The following is a 16,204-nucleotide window of genomic DNA, read 5'->3' on the forward strand; positions in this document are numbered from 1 at the left end:
AGACATAAAGGTTTCCAGCTGCTTTGTAATCCCTCACTGAAAACCAGCCAGAAAACTCCCAAAAAGGGGCAACCAGAAATTCCCCTCAGCATGGGGAAAGCCCTCCTGGCAGAGAGGTGATGCAGGCCACTGCCAGCCACGGCATTTCGTGCCATGGTGATTTGAAACACCTTTGCCAGCCCTTCCAACACCAGTACCTTCCATGGCATTGGTACTTCTGCAAGATGAGCTAAGGCCCTGTACTCCTGAGTTGTCTTTCTGCCTGTGTTCAAGCCTTCAAGCACCCCTAATCATGTTATCCCAGACTAACGTGCTTGTGTATGTCAAAGTCTTGAGATTATCCTATTCCTGCCAGCTTTCATACACTATGGAAACAGTTAAGCGCAAATAGCTGGAAAACCTCCACATATAAACAAGCTTTCCATCAAAGAGACTTTTACAGTTCATTCCAAGGAGACTGAATTGGAAGAAAATAAAAAAGAATCATTATTTCCAACTGTTCAAAAAGTTTAAAGCTTTGGATTTTTTTTTATTTTATTTTTTTTAATAGGATCTACTTTTCTTCTCAGACTTGAAATTGTGCTTTTAACAAACCTGTCTATCAAGGTAAATACCTTTCAGACCTCAGTCCTCAGACTTACCAGAAACTCTTGACTCTTAGCTATTTACATACAGAGCAAGCTGTTCATTTACATAATGTGCTCTTGGAGCGTAAGCTCAGTTCTTTGTAAGGCAGACTGTTCAAGAAGTAAGGTATCTTGTTTTTCACACATATAGTAGCTATTTTGGAAAAATGTAAAAAATCCTTAGGTTAAAATCTATACGAAAAAAATCATTTAAAGGTAGAAAATATCTGAACCTCTTTTATGGCAGGATGACTTTTCATCGATAAAGGATGTAAAGGGATATTAAAGCACTTAAATTATAATTTATTATCATTTGAGGTAATTCCAAGCTGCCAATATAAATAGTATAAAAAGGTGAAATGCAAATAAGAATCAGACCCAATACACTACTTTGAAGTGTTTGCAATTTCCTTTTTTAGTGTTGATCTACCTTTTGGCAAGAGCATCCTATAGGTAATTTTCATAGCATTTTTAATGCCATCATGCTCCTTCTTGCCTTTTGTTGGAGGAGTTATAAAAATATGTCAAAGTCTTTGGGCCACAGAAGATTAATGGACTTGCAAGAAACTCACTCCACTAGATTTTCAAATGACTTTCTTGTTCACGTGCAGCAATGGTTCCAGCTGTGAGCAAGATGTGGTCAAGAAGTACAGCTGTTGGTTATTCTTTAAGAGGATAAATCTGTTTTGATTCAGTATCACGTACCCTACATTTTCAAAAAGACATATGGGATTTCGTCACACCTCTGTCTCAGATTCTCATCTGAACTTCTGCTATGCAGTTACATAATAGCTGGTTTTCTCAATGCACACAAACCCCAAGATCAATCACCTGGTGGCAAGGGAATTATCTTAGCAGGGAAATAGGACAGCGCTGCAAAGGGAGCCCACCAAATTCTGTTCATCCTTACCTCCCCTCTTCTTTCCTTCTTTCCCCAAGAGCTGCCAAGCTATAGTTCAAGGACAAAGAAATGGACAGGTTGTCTATAGCGTACTGTGAGCTACTGTATCAGCCTCCTGGGACGTTTATTAGAATCACTGAACTATTCTGTCTTTTGCTGGGTAGGACCCATTGTCCATACAGCTAATGAACCTATCCTGATGTTACAGGATAGGTATTATTAATTGGTTAGCAGGTCCGTTTTTTTTCTTTTTATGGGTCCCTAGGAGAAGCACTGGAAGAGACATAAGAATAGACAGTAAGAGATGGCATGTTTAAGGAGCCCATAAAATGAAAGCACTCTGAAATAAATGCCTTGCTTTTGATTTCCAGTCCCATTGCTGTGAATGTCTAAGGAACATATTAACACAATCACTTTTGAGAAAACAGTAGGGACCTAGCAAGTCGTAGCTGACAAAGAACGCATTACAGGCCAAATCCTGCTCGATTTCAAGGGGTTCTCATTAACTTCTACATAGAAAATAAGTTCATTTTAGTGCTTCAAAGCAGCAAAGCCAAGGAACAGGCATGGCCAAAGCATATCAAATTTAGGCATTTTGCCAGTTTCCTGGACTATATATTTAAAATGAAAGTGTAAGAAATACTTTATTAGACGATGCTGTGAAATTTAGCCCTGCTTTGAAGCTCTCATTCTAGTCACAGTGTTCAGAGCTTGCTTCAGACCATGAAGAAGGCAGCTTTTGTCACTCCCTGCATGTTAACAACTAAATTCTGGATATTTTCCTCATCCATTTCAGTGCCCATTTCTCTTTGAAGCATTCGAAGCACCCTTAGCAGTATTCAAGGGAAGAAAGCGTTGTTCACACCACATGAGGTTTTTCCTTTGATTAGTATCAAACTACACTGTGTATCTCATAGTTCTCAGACTGTGAAACTGAGAAAACAGAATATTGTAATTCTCCTTCTCTAGATTCTTTGCCCGTACTTCTTCTGTGTCCTCTGCTATTTACTTTTATTCAGAGTTGAACAATCCCAGTCCTTTCAACCTGTTTGCATCGTGTGCTCATTTATGCTGTCTTACATCTTCAGATGGATGTGATCTATCCACCATTGTTCCGCTTTCTTGTGGTCTGAATACCATACAGGCTGTCACAAGCTTCACATGATATAATCCTTTGGGATTAATAAGATTAATTTTGTTTTAGGTTCTCTAAGGCTTTTTTTATAGTTCTTTTTCATGACTCTGATGACAAAACCATGCAGTATAGTTCTCCCTAGGCTTCCTTGACAATGAAAGGAAATTTTTCAAAAAATTAAAACCCTTTAATTCATTTCAATGTCACTCTATTTTTTTTAAAACTCCCATTGATTTTCAGATGTCCCCTTTCAGGGAAGATCTCTTTGATCATGGCACCATTGTCTAGAAAAAAAAAAACATATACTGAAGCAAGAAACATAATGGATTGCATTTTGTACCATGTGTGCACAGGCTGAGTTCTGCTTCTTCAACATTTTGAGCCCAAAGAGACATTATTCACCACAATCTGCCTCTTTCCTAGAAAACGCTGAGGTCCGCCAGGAAACATGTTTTCTCCACATTAAATTCCTGTGACAGACAGTATCTGTTTAATGCATTTGTTCCCAGTTAAGATGCCGCATCCGTGACAATGTTGGGTAGACCCCTCCAGAGGCCAGCAGGAGGCCGGGGAGTTGGGTTGGGATGAGGCAGATGAAGGACGGGGGAGAGGAACAAGGCACAGGGATTGCAAAGATGCTGCAGCACAGCCAAGATGGAGGAGAGGGACAGGAGCTGCAATACACTCAGACCTCTCTGCTGATAGAACATTGTGGGGGGGCCAGAGAAAAGAGGGCACAGTGGCTGAAATGCAGGAAGCCTCTGGATTTGGCTTGAGTGAAAAACATGTCTCAGAGCAAGGATTCACTGAACAAGGACACAGCGGGCAAAGAGGAAAGTGACAGATGAACTGCTTCATCTGTTCTGTCTTGACCTACTCACTTTAGGTTTTCTCTCTCTTCACAAAATAGTTCTATAATACTAATTCTAGTTTACTTCCTATTAAAATCTAAGATGTGAGTTCAAAAGACTTTCCAGTCTTCCCTGGGCTGCTTTTTTATGTGGAGCTCTTTGCCACATCAGATTGGAAGAGATTCACCTCAAAAGTCTGCCCAGTTGCAGGTCCCAGCACACTTCCCATATTTCTCTATATTTTCCCACAATAAACCAGAGACATCCATCCTAGGAGTTACATTATCTTTCTCTGTGTATTTTGTTTGGTTTTTTGTTTGGTTGTGTTTTTTTCTTCTTTGTTGTTGTTGTTTTAGTAATGGGAAAGTCAGCAGAAGAACAGAATTCTTCCCCCAGACCTGATAATGGTGGGAGAAAAGAGTCCTTTGTTCTTAGTTCATACTTGCACAAAGCATCTCATTAAAGTAAACTAAGTTTTTTCCTTTAATAAAGCATGAGTCACGCCTGAGAAAAGACTGGGATTTGGTCACATTGCTGTGGGAGGGGTATTACTCTACTAGGAGCTGGCATTGCTCTGAGTGAGGTAAAAGTTCATACCAATGTGGTAGAAACCAAAAGCCAAAAAGATTTCAAACTGGTTATCAAAACAAGAAATGTAAAGAATATGCTATGTTTGTATAATCTTTCCATACAAATTCCAAGTTGTATTGAGTAAAATAAGCTACAATCTATTAAACCTTCGGGCAGAATTGAAGAGAAGCTGAAAACAAGATATGATCTCATCTTGACCATAATACCAGATTTCCCTTGTTTTACGTGGAGCTTGTTTTGAAGCTTATTTTCAGTTCATTTGGCAATCAGCCACATTTGTCCCTTTTCTGCCTCAATTTGTCCATTTCAATGCTGCCATCTTGTGGGCCAGCTTGTCTGGAAGATGCTGCAGTGCTATTCCTGACTGATGCCATGAGCTTTGCATTTCACCAGAAATCCTTTCCTGCCGAGGACATTTCACTAGTGTTCCTGAGTTTTCTTATTTTTATCCAAATCTTATTGTGGTTTGTTGTACAATGTTATGGTACAGTTACAGTACAAATGCACGTTAACAACCAGCGAATGTATCTGATAAGTAAGCCAGAGTTTTCTTTTGGAGTCATGGATGTTTCAACAGAGTTATCAGGTAATGTGGGGAAATTAATCTAACCAAAAAAAAATCACAAAATGAGTTTCATAAAGAGACAAAAAACAGGCACATCGTTTACTAGAAATAGTCCTCCTTTTTCCTAGCAGGACTAGTCTTGCTTATGTCTTCTCAGACTTTCAAGTGGGAATGGCCCTCTTAGTGGTTAAATAAATGCATTTGGTTTTGAAATGCAAAATATGAATAATGCGATTTATAATCATTTCTACCCTCTTTTTTATCTTTTCCTGCAGAACTGCCATTATACAACTTCAACTGTGGCTTTGGCTGGGGATCCCACAAGACTTTGTGTCAATGGGAACATGATAACCAGGTGGATTTGAAGTGGGCAATTCTGACCAGCAAAACTGGGCCAATTCAAGACCACACAGGTAATCTTGAGTTCATGATTTAGCCATTTTACATGAGAAGAAGTTGTTCTGTTTAATACCAACATGCCTTCCAAAACCAGAAAAGTCTCAGTTATATCTAAAATATGTATTGTGGGAAAGATAAATCTAGGCAACCTGATCCATTATGTGTAGACACAAATGTCCATAATTATCTCTTTTCTGGGGGAATGAAGATCATTCATTGTCAGGAGCTGAAGATATACGCTTCTCCTGACTATCCTTTCAATTACTGCCATCTAGGGTAAAAAAAATCTAAATAATCGAACATTCTGCAAATATCACTTACCAAATGATGTGATCGTGAGCAAACCCCACACTGTTCCTACTGTGGTTACAGAAACTGCTCACCATGGAAAGGTGTTGTGAGTGAAACTTCTCACAAGGGCTTGTTTCTATACCCTCCTGTTCTCCAAATGGAGTTGGAGACTGCAGCCAAACCTTCGCTCACACAGTTTTTCCAGAATTATTACCCTGGGAAATTGATTAGTTTGGTTTGTAGTATCTAACTCATGGCTCTGCATAATTAGGCAATAAATATGCCGCTGGCTAACAGAGAAGGGAGTGCATTGTGTGACCTGCATGGCCTCTCACTTCAGTGTTCTCCTTTGCATACGTGCAGATTAATCAAATGTGTTAAGGATGAATACCCCTTCCCACTTCTGCAACCCCTTTGCTTAATGAGAATGACAAGGAAATTAGACAAAATTGGACTTTTTAAATTCTGAGACACTTTCAATTGAATCTTAAGACAAGTACAGTAGTTTCTGGAAAAAAAAAAACTTATAATACTTTGACTATAAATGGCATTATACAAATAAATGGCATCAAATTAACTAAATGCAGTTAGCTGAAGTGAAGTCTGTAATGGTGGAAAAATTGATGTAAAGTAAAATGGCTCAGTAGGATCTGACATTGAAAGGAGGTTAAAAGCTATGTTAGCCAGAGACTGACAAAATCTAAAAGGCATGCATAAGTAAAGCTCTAATTAAGACAATGAAGACAGAGTTCCTGACCCAGCACTACAGTAATATTCTGGAAATGAGAGCTATCTGCACTTTGCCACCAAGGATTATAGAGAGACTGAACCTGTCTTCAATCAAGAAATGAAGAAATGATATTCTTCAAATGAGATTTTGTTGTTTCCTCCCGGTTTTGCTATTGCAGAAGACTTATTCATTCCATTAGCTGTAGCTTCAGTAAGTCTTCCAAGCAGCTAATTTTGCTCCTTGCCACACTCATTTTCAATATTTTCCAAATTTTTTCTTGAACTCCAAGAGTACCTTCATCTGCCACATTTGCCATAGGGGTGGAGTGGGTGTGAACAGTCCACAAGTGGTCTGAATGTCACTGCCATCACAAAAGTGCAATTCAGTGTGCCTGTTACCCAGTATACAAGTATACTCGGTACTGGGAAAACTGCAGTGAGTGATTCCCAGCTGTACTTGTGTAAAACTGAAGAAACTCCATAGAATTGATCTTCAACAGCAATTGCTTTAAGACAGCAGGATACTCTGTACGCCACTTCAAATTATTCATGTTATGATTAAATCTGGCCAGAGTTAGGTCTTCCAACTGAGATGCCGTCCTACTGCTCTGATTATTTTCCTTTTTCTCCTCCCTTTGGTGTTCTCTATCACCATTCTTTGATGAGAGAGATTTGCATTTGCATTGTGCTGTCCTCTGCATAGGAGCAAAGTTGGAAAAAGCCTGTCAGCACAAACACTTCTGCTGAAAAAGCTGGACAAGGTGCTACTGCACTAAAATAGGGGGAAAAAAAAATCTAAATTTTTGGCAACTTAACATCAACTTCCCCTACAAAATTCTTTCAAAGATCAGATACTTCCATGTGTATTGGCCAGGGTAATTCTGACTGCTCACAGAAAAATCCAAGTAAAATACTCACATTTCATGTTAGAATAAATATTTCTCTTTTTCTCCTAGTAGGTCCACACTTTCCAACGACTAGGTTTAACCCACTTGTTTTGTTTCTGGTTAATCTTTTACTATCCTGTACTTCTTCACTGGTGCAAGACTACACCATCACAAGCCAGCAAATCTCAATTATGTGTTATTTCAGATGAAACTCAAGAATATCATACATAATCAAAGGCCATTGTTGAAAAAGCCTCGCCCTTCTAAAACATCTTTTGCCTCTTTTTTAACTTTTCTTTAGCTAAAGCACTGGTAGAAGCATATGCTTATTTCAGTAGATCACCAGCACTTTGCTTCAGTCAGTATCTCACCTAGTATTTTGTTGTTAGTAAACTAATCATGTTCCCACATGCTTCCCTACCCAAATAAGCAAGTGATTTTCAAAACCAAAGGTATCTAGTGTTCAGATTTCTTATATAAAATCCACATATAAACCCATTCTGCCATGATTATCTTATGGGAAGTGGCTCATAAGAATACAGAACCCAATATGCTATTGCCAAAATCAAAGGGATTAACTCTGGCACCATTTATGGCAATACTCTGGCTCAATTTAGAGACCCCATTTAGATTTCAGTTCCTTGTCTCTGACCATGGCTACTCAAAGATATTTTATTCTCCACTAGTCTTCCCATCCTAGCCCTGCCTTCTCAAGCACAGCCTAAACAGACATAAAAGCAGCTCTTTACACGATTAGTGTGGAGGAGGCCCAGGGCACTTCAGCCAGGCCTTCTGCATGAGGACCAGCCCTCAGAAGCTGCATACTGACTGACGAAGCACTCATTGTCACTCCAAACATGCCTTTGCCTCCATTCCTGAGCAAAAGGAAGCAAATTCTGAGCGCTTCGTGGCACACATGTGGCACGGGGCATCTTGTTGAGCAGCAGGAATACACTCCCCCTGGGGCATACTCAAAACTTCACCCTCAGCTGTGAGACTTGGGGCAGAATGCAAAGTGACTGGGACTGGCAGAGCTGAGATTTCTTAGTTGAACAAAGAAAATGACATCTGAGTACTATCCCTAATGCAGTCCTTTTGTCATAGTAGGAGATGGCAACTTCATCTACTCTCAAGCTGACGAAAGCCAGAAAGGCAAAGTTGCCCGGCTATTGAGCCCCATCATTTACTCGCAGAACTCTGCACACTGCATGACTTTCTGGTACCACATGTCTGGCCCACATGTTGGCACCCTGAAGATCAAGCTGCGATACCAGAAGCCGGATGAATATGACCAGGAGCTGCTGACCCTGAGCGGGCACCAGGCAAACTGCTGGAAAGAGGGCCGCGTTCTTCTGCACAAGTCTGTGAAACACTATCAGGTGAGCCTTGCTGGTCATGCTTTATACGCCTTAGCAGAAAATGTCACTGGAGGATTTATGTAAACAGTATTATACCTACAGATGAGGTGCTGTTGCTGTGAGAGTAATAATAGTGACATATTTCATGCTATCACAGATGACAGTGATACAAGCAATTTGTTATAGAAGGCCAAATAAATGCATTAGAAATCATTTGTCAGCTGTCAAAAAACTGCATCCTTGCCATAGTTTTGCTGCTGATGTAAAATATTTCTGTGGAGTTTTGACATTATATGAATTCACATTTGTGCATAAAAGTTCATAAAGGCACATAGTGCTGATTGACAGGTCACAATCAAAGTGTATGTAATGTGGTATCGTGACAACTGGAGACGTGTTAACAGCTAATTAAGATTTCCTGAATGCTTTAGTTGTGTGTTAACATGAAAACAATGTGAAAATTATATTCTTTTTCCAGGTGGTTATAGAAGGAGAAATTGGAAAAGGAAATGGAGGAATTGCTGTGGATGATATTAATATTGACAATCACATATCTCAAGAGGATTGCCAAAGTAAGTATGCATAGCATGGATGTATAGAGATCTCATCCAGTACATTTATTTACTTAGATTTATTTAGATAGCTGATTTTGTGGGTTTTTGGTTTTGGTTGTTTCTTTTCTCTTTGTGAAAAGGATACATAATTATTGGCTATATTGGAAGCTTAGCACTGAAAACACCCTGATCTGGTCCATAGTCTGATTGGTAGGCTGGCCTCAGTACTGCAGTGATGCAGTCTTTCGGATCAGAACTGGCATCCCCCCTGACGGGTCACAGCACAGTTACATCCTCACATCTCTCCTTTTATTTTTTATTGCTGTACTCTCTATATTTTTCTGCTTTTCCTAATGCTCTTGCCTACCTTAAGTAATGCTCAAAATTCTTCACTCTTTTTAGATCACTTATCCTAAGTTTTTTTAAACACTTTATCAAACCTACATTTGATACACAAATATAGTTCAATGGCCTCTGCTCTGTCCTTTGCTGCCCTGCAGCACAGAGTTTGCTATTACTCATTTACCGCAGTCATCAGCTCCCAGAAGCATGTCACTGAGTAGTACTGGATCATGGTCTGTTTTGCCTCTGAGCCAGGCTGTTCTTGAGCCACTATTTCAGTCATTTTATTTCTGGCCGGTCTGGAGTTATTCCAGTCACAGCCAATCATATGTGCATTGCATACTGCACGTAATTTGGCAGCAGCACCTCCAGATAAACACAGGCAACTAAATCCTGTCCTTCATGATGGAGATTGAGCTATGACTTCTATATAAGAGAGAAAATAGAACAGAGAACCTTCAGCATCAGAAATGTAAACTTACACCACTTGAGTTGGCAGCACAACGGAGAACAATGATAGAGGCTGTTCTCACCCTGTGTGGCTAACAGCCATTTGAGGATAATATGACAGGTTTCAACTACATGGTAATTTCATAGCTGAATAAGACTGCATAGTCTCTTCATTGCGCAGTCCATGTCCTCGATTCATCCTGCAGAACAAGTAAATGTTACTAGGAAAGAGAGTCAGGGCACACTGCATAGTCTTCCTGCAGTGACTTCAGTGCCAAGCAAGATGCTGGGACCACCGTAATGGCACTGATTTGACTGAAATGAAAGAGGCAAGTAACTTATTTCCTACCTCCTCATTTCAGATATACAAACTGAAATCTCAAGCAAGAAAAAAAGACAAATGGAGTTTCTATTTATACCATCCCAACCAAAATAATAATAATAATAATAATAATCAGGTAAACTGTCCACCAGGAAAGGAGGAAAAAAAAATTCAACCTCAAACAATAAAACTCCAATTGGCATTTGTATATTTCTTTCTTTCAGATACATAAACCGAATGGTGAGCGGAAATTTTGGCCTGTGTGAGCTAAAGCTCATTTGGCAGCCCAAACACAAATGGTCGCGCTGCAGTTCTTGTGATTAAATGTGCCTTCACTGATGAAGTGTTGTGGAATTGGGCTCCAAAATTGTAAATACAATGAATGAGATGCTAATTTATCATACTGATTTCTCTTTTGTAGGCATGGAAAACCCCTGCTGATAACTCTAAAACTGTGCCAAGATTGGGTGGAGAGAAGTTTTTAAATCTTTTTTTTTCTCCATTAATTTTCAGAGCCCGTCATAATGAACAGTTCTGTCAAGCTGACATAATGATGCTCTGACACAGAAAAATCTGCTATACCATTATTGCCAGCATGATAGTCAATCAGTGTTTGTAACCCTAATAATCAATGTCAATTCTCTTTGCTTCATTAGAATCAACTGATGAGGAGAATGAAATAGGTGAAGAAGATCCAGAAAGTAATCAAACAGGTAAAAAATATGCTCTTGTTACAAGGAAATGAATTACAATGTGTATTTTCACTTGAAATTTGTGTATTCTCTATTTCCTTATTTATGGATTGGTTCTCTTAATTGCATATGGCACTAAGTTTTTGTTGTTGTTGTTTATCTAGAGCAGATAATTAGAAGGCTTACATTTATACTAAGGATTTCATAGTTTTATTCTTCTATGCCTTATAATCTTGTGGATTTTCTGTCATATATAAATATTTTAGAAATTCAAATTTTGTTTACATATATTTGTTACATCGTATACATACATATGCACACACACACTATAAATCCCTAATATTTTTTTATCCAGAAGGCATACCCACAGATGAAGAAAAAGCTATCACTGTATTTTATGTCTCATGCAGTGTCTAGGTAATTAGGCTCAAAACTCTTCAGGCTAATCATTTCTCAGACCTTGCAGAAAATGTCATTTTATAACCAGTCTACCAAAGCATTATCATTTTCAATGATGATAGCTGTAAATGGATCATTAAATGAATCGTAATTGTCATATTGTCCTAGTAATAAAATACATTCGCATTTTTCAAGCAAAGAGCTTCTTTTTTTTTTTTTTTTTGTTGCAGTCAACAAGATTATCATTGGGTTTAGTGAAAGCGGAGTTCTCCAGAAATACTCCTTTGCTTTTCTTGCAACAATTAGCAAGTTTTATAAGCTTAGCATATCTCCTTAATAAATTGAGCTTAGGGAAAACATTGTGATATTCAGTGAATATTTGACATAAGGAGGCAGAGTGTTCTCCTGTGTCAGTTCTGTCACTATCCCCATTTCAAGGTCCATTCCTGAAGCCAGTGAAGCAGAGACAGACTCAACCTGGCTGATGATTCCTGATTGATGTCTAAGACTATAAACATTCACACTGAGCTGTGTAATATTTAATTAACATTTTGGAGCTAAATACTGCAGGCAAGCAAAATATAACCAAAAGGTCTGGTTATTCATTCCTGAGACTCCCACATAAGTCAAGGCAGAATCAGACTCCTGCTACCATGCAACAGATTTAATTAGTGGAGAGCAGTATGAAGAAATTAGCAACTATTTAAGCCCCATTATAGTTTTCAGTTATTTGTGACTACTTCTAAGAAGGTAGGTTTTCAAACTATGTAGCAATTTATCAAAAAGCTTGATATCCTTTCTCCAAATTTCCAGCTCATCAAACAAAGATCTAACTGGAATCAATTCTGAACATTTTGCAACTCTTACTCTATTTCAGGGTTTACTCCTTCATACCATACAGATGAGGACTACGATGACATCTCCAGGAAACCAGGCAATGTCCTGAAGACACTAGACCCAATCCTTATTACCATCATAGCCATGAGTGCACTTGGGGTGCTTTTAGGAGCCATTTGTGGAGTTGTCCTGTACTGTGCCTGTTGGCACAATGGGATGTCAGAGAGGAACTTGTCTGCACTGGAGAATTACAATTTTGAGCTGGTCGATGGTGTAAAACTGAAGAAAGATAAACTAAACACACAGAATTCTTACTCGGAAGCATGAAGGTATAAAGCAACTTGAGAAGTTTCAGAGAATCGGGATGGAAGGACATAGCTCGGTCGTGCTGGGGAACTGTTGATCATCTTTTACTGTACAGGCTGTAAAGTGCATTGATGACACTGAGCCAAGCTTTTCTCAGGAGCTTCAGCGAGTGTGTAACCGATAAACATGGACAACAATCTGTGTTAACAATCTGAATCATGTACAGTCTGCTTTTTCTGTTGGTTTTATTTGAAATAATCAAATGCTGGTGTTGAGACCAAGTATGATTGACTTCTAGTTCATTCTGTCTTTCTTTCTCTCCCTCTCTTTTGTTTTCTGTTAATGGATAATTTTCTTTTTACTGTGCAAAATCCAAGATGCTGTCACAAAATGTATTCAGTGGGGTCCTTTGGATGGACATGCTGTCTGTAGCTCAGTGCCCAGAAATTATTGGAGTAACAGCAATTTAGTGGACTCCTGCACCTGTATTTGTGTATAATTGCTCGTGTTGTGCATAGGCAAAGAAGGGTTAGGATGTTTTTGAAAGTACTGCTGCATCAGTACCAATATAGTGTGTCAGCTCTGTTTACAAAGCAATACAGTCAAATTTTATTGATGTTTTTCAGTGTTGTACTAAATTTTGTGCTTGTGACTCCATAAAAGAGTATGTGCCATCATCAGACACAACTGGTAACCGAGTATACTGCCTAAAATCTAAACAGAAAAGTCCTTGGCACTGGCTAGTGTATGTCCTCTCAAGTGCCTTTTTGTTTGTACTGCTTCTCATTGTGTTAACATTGACTACAGCTCTGCTTCTTTCCAATTATGCCCTTGTCTTTAATCATATTCTGATGGCTCACTGAATAAAAGAAAAGTATATTTTAGTGTAAGAGAGTAGCCTCGGCAAGGCAAGGGCTAATCAGATTTGACCACCTGGCTCGATTGTTCTGCTTTCTGTATTTCAACTTCATGTCTCTTGACCCTTTTGTATAAAGCTGCAATATCCCCTTTTATTGTTCTTTCATATAGAATGTATTTTCAAATGTAAAATCTCTCTACCTTTCTCTTCTTGTTCTCTCTCTTTCTCTCTCTGAGTAGATTGCATAAACATTTGCCATTGCCAAGGAAAGAAAACTGCAGCTTTAACTTGCTGGTAATGGCAAAAGATTTTATTAGAGTTTCTGTTAAAAAATAAGGGAAAATTCTTAACTTTACCCTCCAAAGTCGAACTTTGGATTTCTTCTTAACGGCATAAAGTGACAGTATCTTTTTTCCTGAAGTCATGAAACGTATTTTATCCTAAACGACTTGCCTGTTAATTAACTAGGGAAATGAATTTCCAGCTGAAAATATTGCCTTTAAAGTGAGAAACTTTCCTCCTCCTGTCCCTACCTGAATCAGAGTTCTCTTCTCTCAGTAAACCTTCATTTTCATGCTAATCACTGCTAATTGGGTCTGCACATGGGTTCTGAGGGCAGAATAAAATGCCACAGTGTATGTGGGAGATGTCCTTGCTGTTCTGTTATATCCCATTGGCATTTCCTACCACGACGTTTCTGTTTGACCAGAAGTGCAGATAGCAATAGATTTGGTGAGCAAAGCTAATTTTAGCTGTCAGGACAACATACGCTACAATTACGTGGCAATTTTTAATATTTCAGGACAAGTATTATTGAAAAAATAATATCCAGCAGTTGATACACCTGGTCTGACAAGGTAGAAAGAAATAAAATGATGCTGTGCTCAGAGGAGCTGTCTGCAATGATCAGGATGCAGCAGAGCTGTGGGCTTCAACCCATGCAGACCTGGGGAAAGGACCGTTCTGGAAAGAGCTGAACTCCTGTTCTTCCTCACTTTCCTTCTGTGGAGCCAGGGAAGAGACTGTGATTTTTGGAGTTAGTCTTTTCTGAAATTGGTTTTGTAGGTAAGCAGTGAAATATCCTGCCCAGGATTAGGACTATGAAAGGAATAATTCAGCCCTGAATTGCAGCAAAATCCACCCTTGTTTATCAGTTAAATGTTTTAAAGCATGTCATGTAACCAATACTAATCACAAAACAGAAACTAATCACAAAACACAAAATCTACCAACTTAGAAATTGAGAAAGAGGGAGGGAGGCTGAAGGTAAAAAATACGAGTTATGTAGCTGAAAATATTTTAGAGGAAGACTCAGTAAAAAAAGCAGTAGATGGTTGCTACTTCAAAGGACTCCTGAAAGCAGAGACTATAGCGAACACTGAAACACACACTCCACGTTTGCCTAAAGTGGAGAGTTACCTCCCCTGGCTCTAGGCCTCAGCCCCTCCAGAAGGTGAGGCAGAGCACCTGTGACTTCAAAGTTAAGCCCAAAATTTAGACCATGAAGTGGCCCAAGTGACAAGCTCACTTGAACAGAGGCAGAATTTTCATTTATAACCAACAATGTAAGCTGACCATCATTGTATTGCAGCAGCTAGTTAATTAACCCAAAGAAAAGAAAGGATTTTTCAAAATTATTTTCAGGACACCGCTATGTTATTCAGTTCTGTTGTGTTAGAATCTGCTCTCCTTATCTCAAAACACATCCGCTAGCATGACTGAGAGTTATGTTTATATATTGCCTTGAAGAGAAAATCCCACAGGGGAGCCCAGGCCCAAAACTTTTTGAAATATTCCCATGGATTTCAGTAGATTCTGGACCAGCTCTTGGTCTTAGTCCATTTGAACAGTAAAGCTGATGGTTGTTTGTGTGTGTTTTTTCCTTTATTCTTTTAATGTACTGAGGATGGTAAACCTAAAAAAGAATGTTATCTCCTTTGTAGTCTTCAGATTTTACTATGATAATGAGGATCTAGCACTGAAGATTTGATTTCTCTGAAGGTAATAGAATGAAAGTTGCCCTTCAAAAAAGGAAAAATGATACTGCAACTTTACATTGAAAAGTATCTTGCACTGATAAATATATTTAAAAAAATATATGTTTATAAAGTTATTAATTTGTAAAGGCAGTGTTACAAAATGTTCAGTTTATATTGTTTTAGATTGTTTCATAATTTTTAAAGTGTAAAATAACATATTTTTTTCTTTATTGAAAAACTATAAAAATCTTCTGTAGTAAAATGATTTCATTTTACTGGTATATTATTGCTTCATGTTTTGTACCATCATAAAACTTTGTGCAAATTTTTTTTACAGAAATTTTTATTTTCTATGACAATATGACACTTGTAAATTGTTGTTTCAAAATTAACAGCAAAGCCTTAACTTTAAATGACATTTGTATTCTCAGACACTGAGTAGCATAAAAAGAATCACATAGAACTGAACTGTAACTTAAATTTCCAAACTATGACTACTACATTCCAAAGAAACAGTTGAATTAAACATTTTCATAAAATATCCCCTACCTGATGTATTTTATTATACCAAGTGCATTTGTTTTATTAAATGTCTGTTTTTCTTTAGAATCTTGCAACAATTACATTTTAATCATAGATAAATTTGTTTCAAGGCAATTAGTTAGAATAAAAGTTAGAGTATATCTTGCTGGCTTTAGGAGCTTCCTAAACTTAACCTTCTAGTCTGATCCAGTTGTCTCAATTATCCATATACTCAGTGGATCAGACAGACACCTTGCTAGGAGAGCTCATTGTTTAGAATGGTTTTAACAACGTGGTTTTAATGCTGACCACTCTGCAAATTAAAGTTGTCAAATCCTTCCTTTATTTGCACACAGAAACAATGCATATACTGTCACTGTGTCGCTAGGTTGAGTGCTCATAGACATATGGTTTACTTTATCTTCTTCACTATTCCAGGGAAAAATACTGCACTTATTACTGTGTTTTTGATGATTGTGGCATTTAAAAAGAAAGCATGAAATCTTCCTTGGGAGAGCAGCATTTAGGGTGCCTGTTTAAAATAGATGGAGCTACAGCAAAGTTTCTGAGCAAAGCTATGCTTTGTGGTCACAGTGGAGGTTGCTGAAA

At 38.3% G+C, this 16,204-nt stretch overlaps 1 protein-coding gene across 4 annotated transcripts in view; it reads left to right on the forward strand.

The window, feature by feature from the left end:
- Window positions 1-15,614, forward strand: part of NRP1 (neuropilin 1) — a 108,485-nt gene extending 92,871 nt beyond the window's left edge. For 2 of the 4 annotated variants that reach the window (XM_085227088.1, XM_085227090.1), the window contains exons 14-18: window positions 4,945-5,082; window positions 8,080-8,354; window positions 8,812-8,905; window positions 10,658-10,714; window positions 11,970-15,614. In XM_085227088.1, coding sequence (XP_085083214.1) covers window positions 4,945-5,082; window positions 8,080-8,354; window positions 8,812-8,905; window positions 10,658-10,714; window positions 11,970-12,256 — 851 coding nt within the window. In that variant the 3' untranslated portion in view covers window positions 12,257-15,614. The remainder of the gene's footprint in view (window positions 1-4,944; window positions 5,083-8,079; window positions 8,355-8,811; window positions 8,906-10,657; window positions 10,715-11,969) is intronic. The other 2 variants (XM_085227089.1, XM_085227091.1) reach the window with 1 other exon arrangement.
- Window positions 15,615-16,204: the final 590 nt, after the last annotated feature.

Source organism: Meleagris gallopavo, chromosome 6 (assembly GCF_905368555.1).
Source record: "Meleagris gallopavo chromosome 6, MGAL_WU_HG_1.1, whole genome shotgun sequence".
NCBI classification, from domain to species: domain Eukaryota; kingdom Metazoa; phylum Chordata; class Aves; order Galliformes; family Phasianidae; genus Meleagris; species Meleagris gallopavo.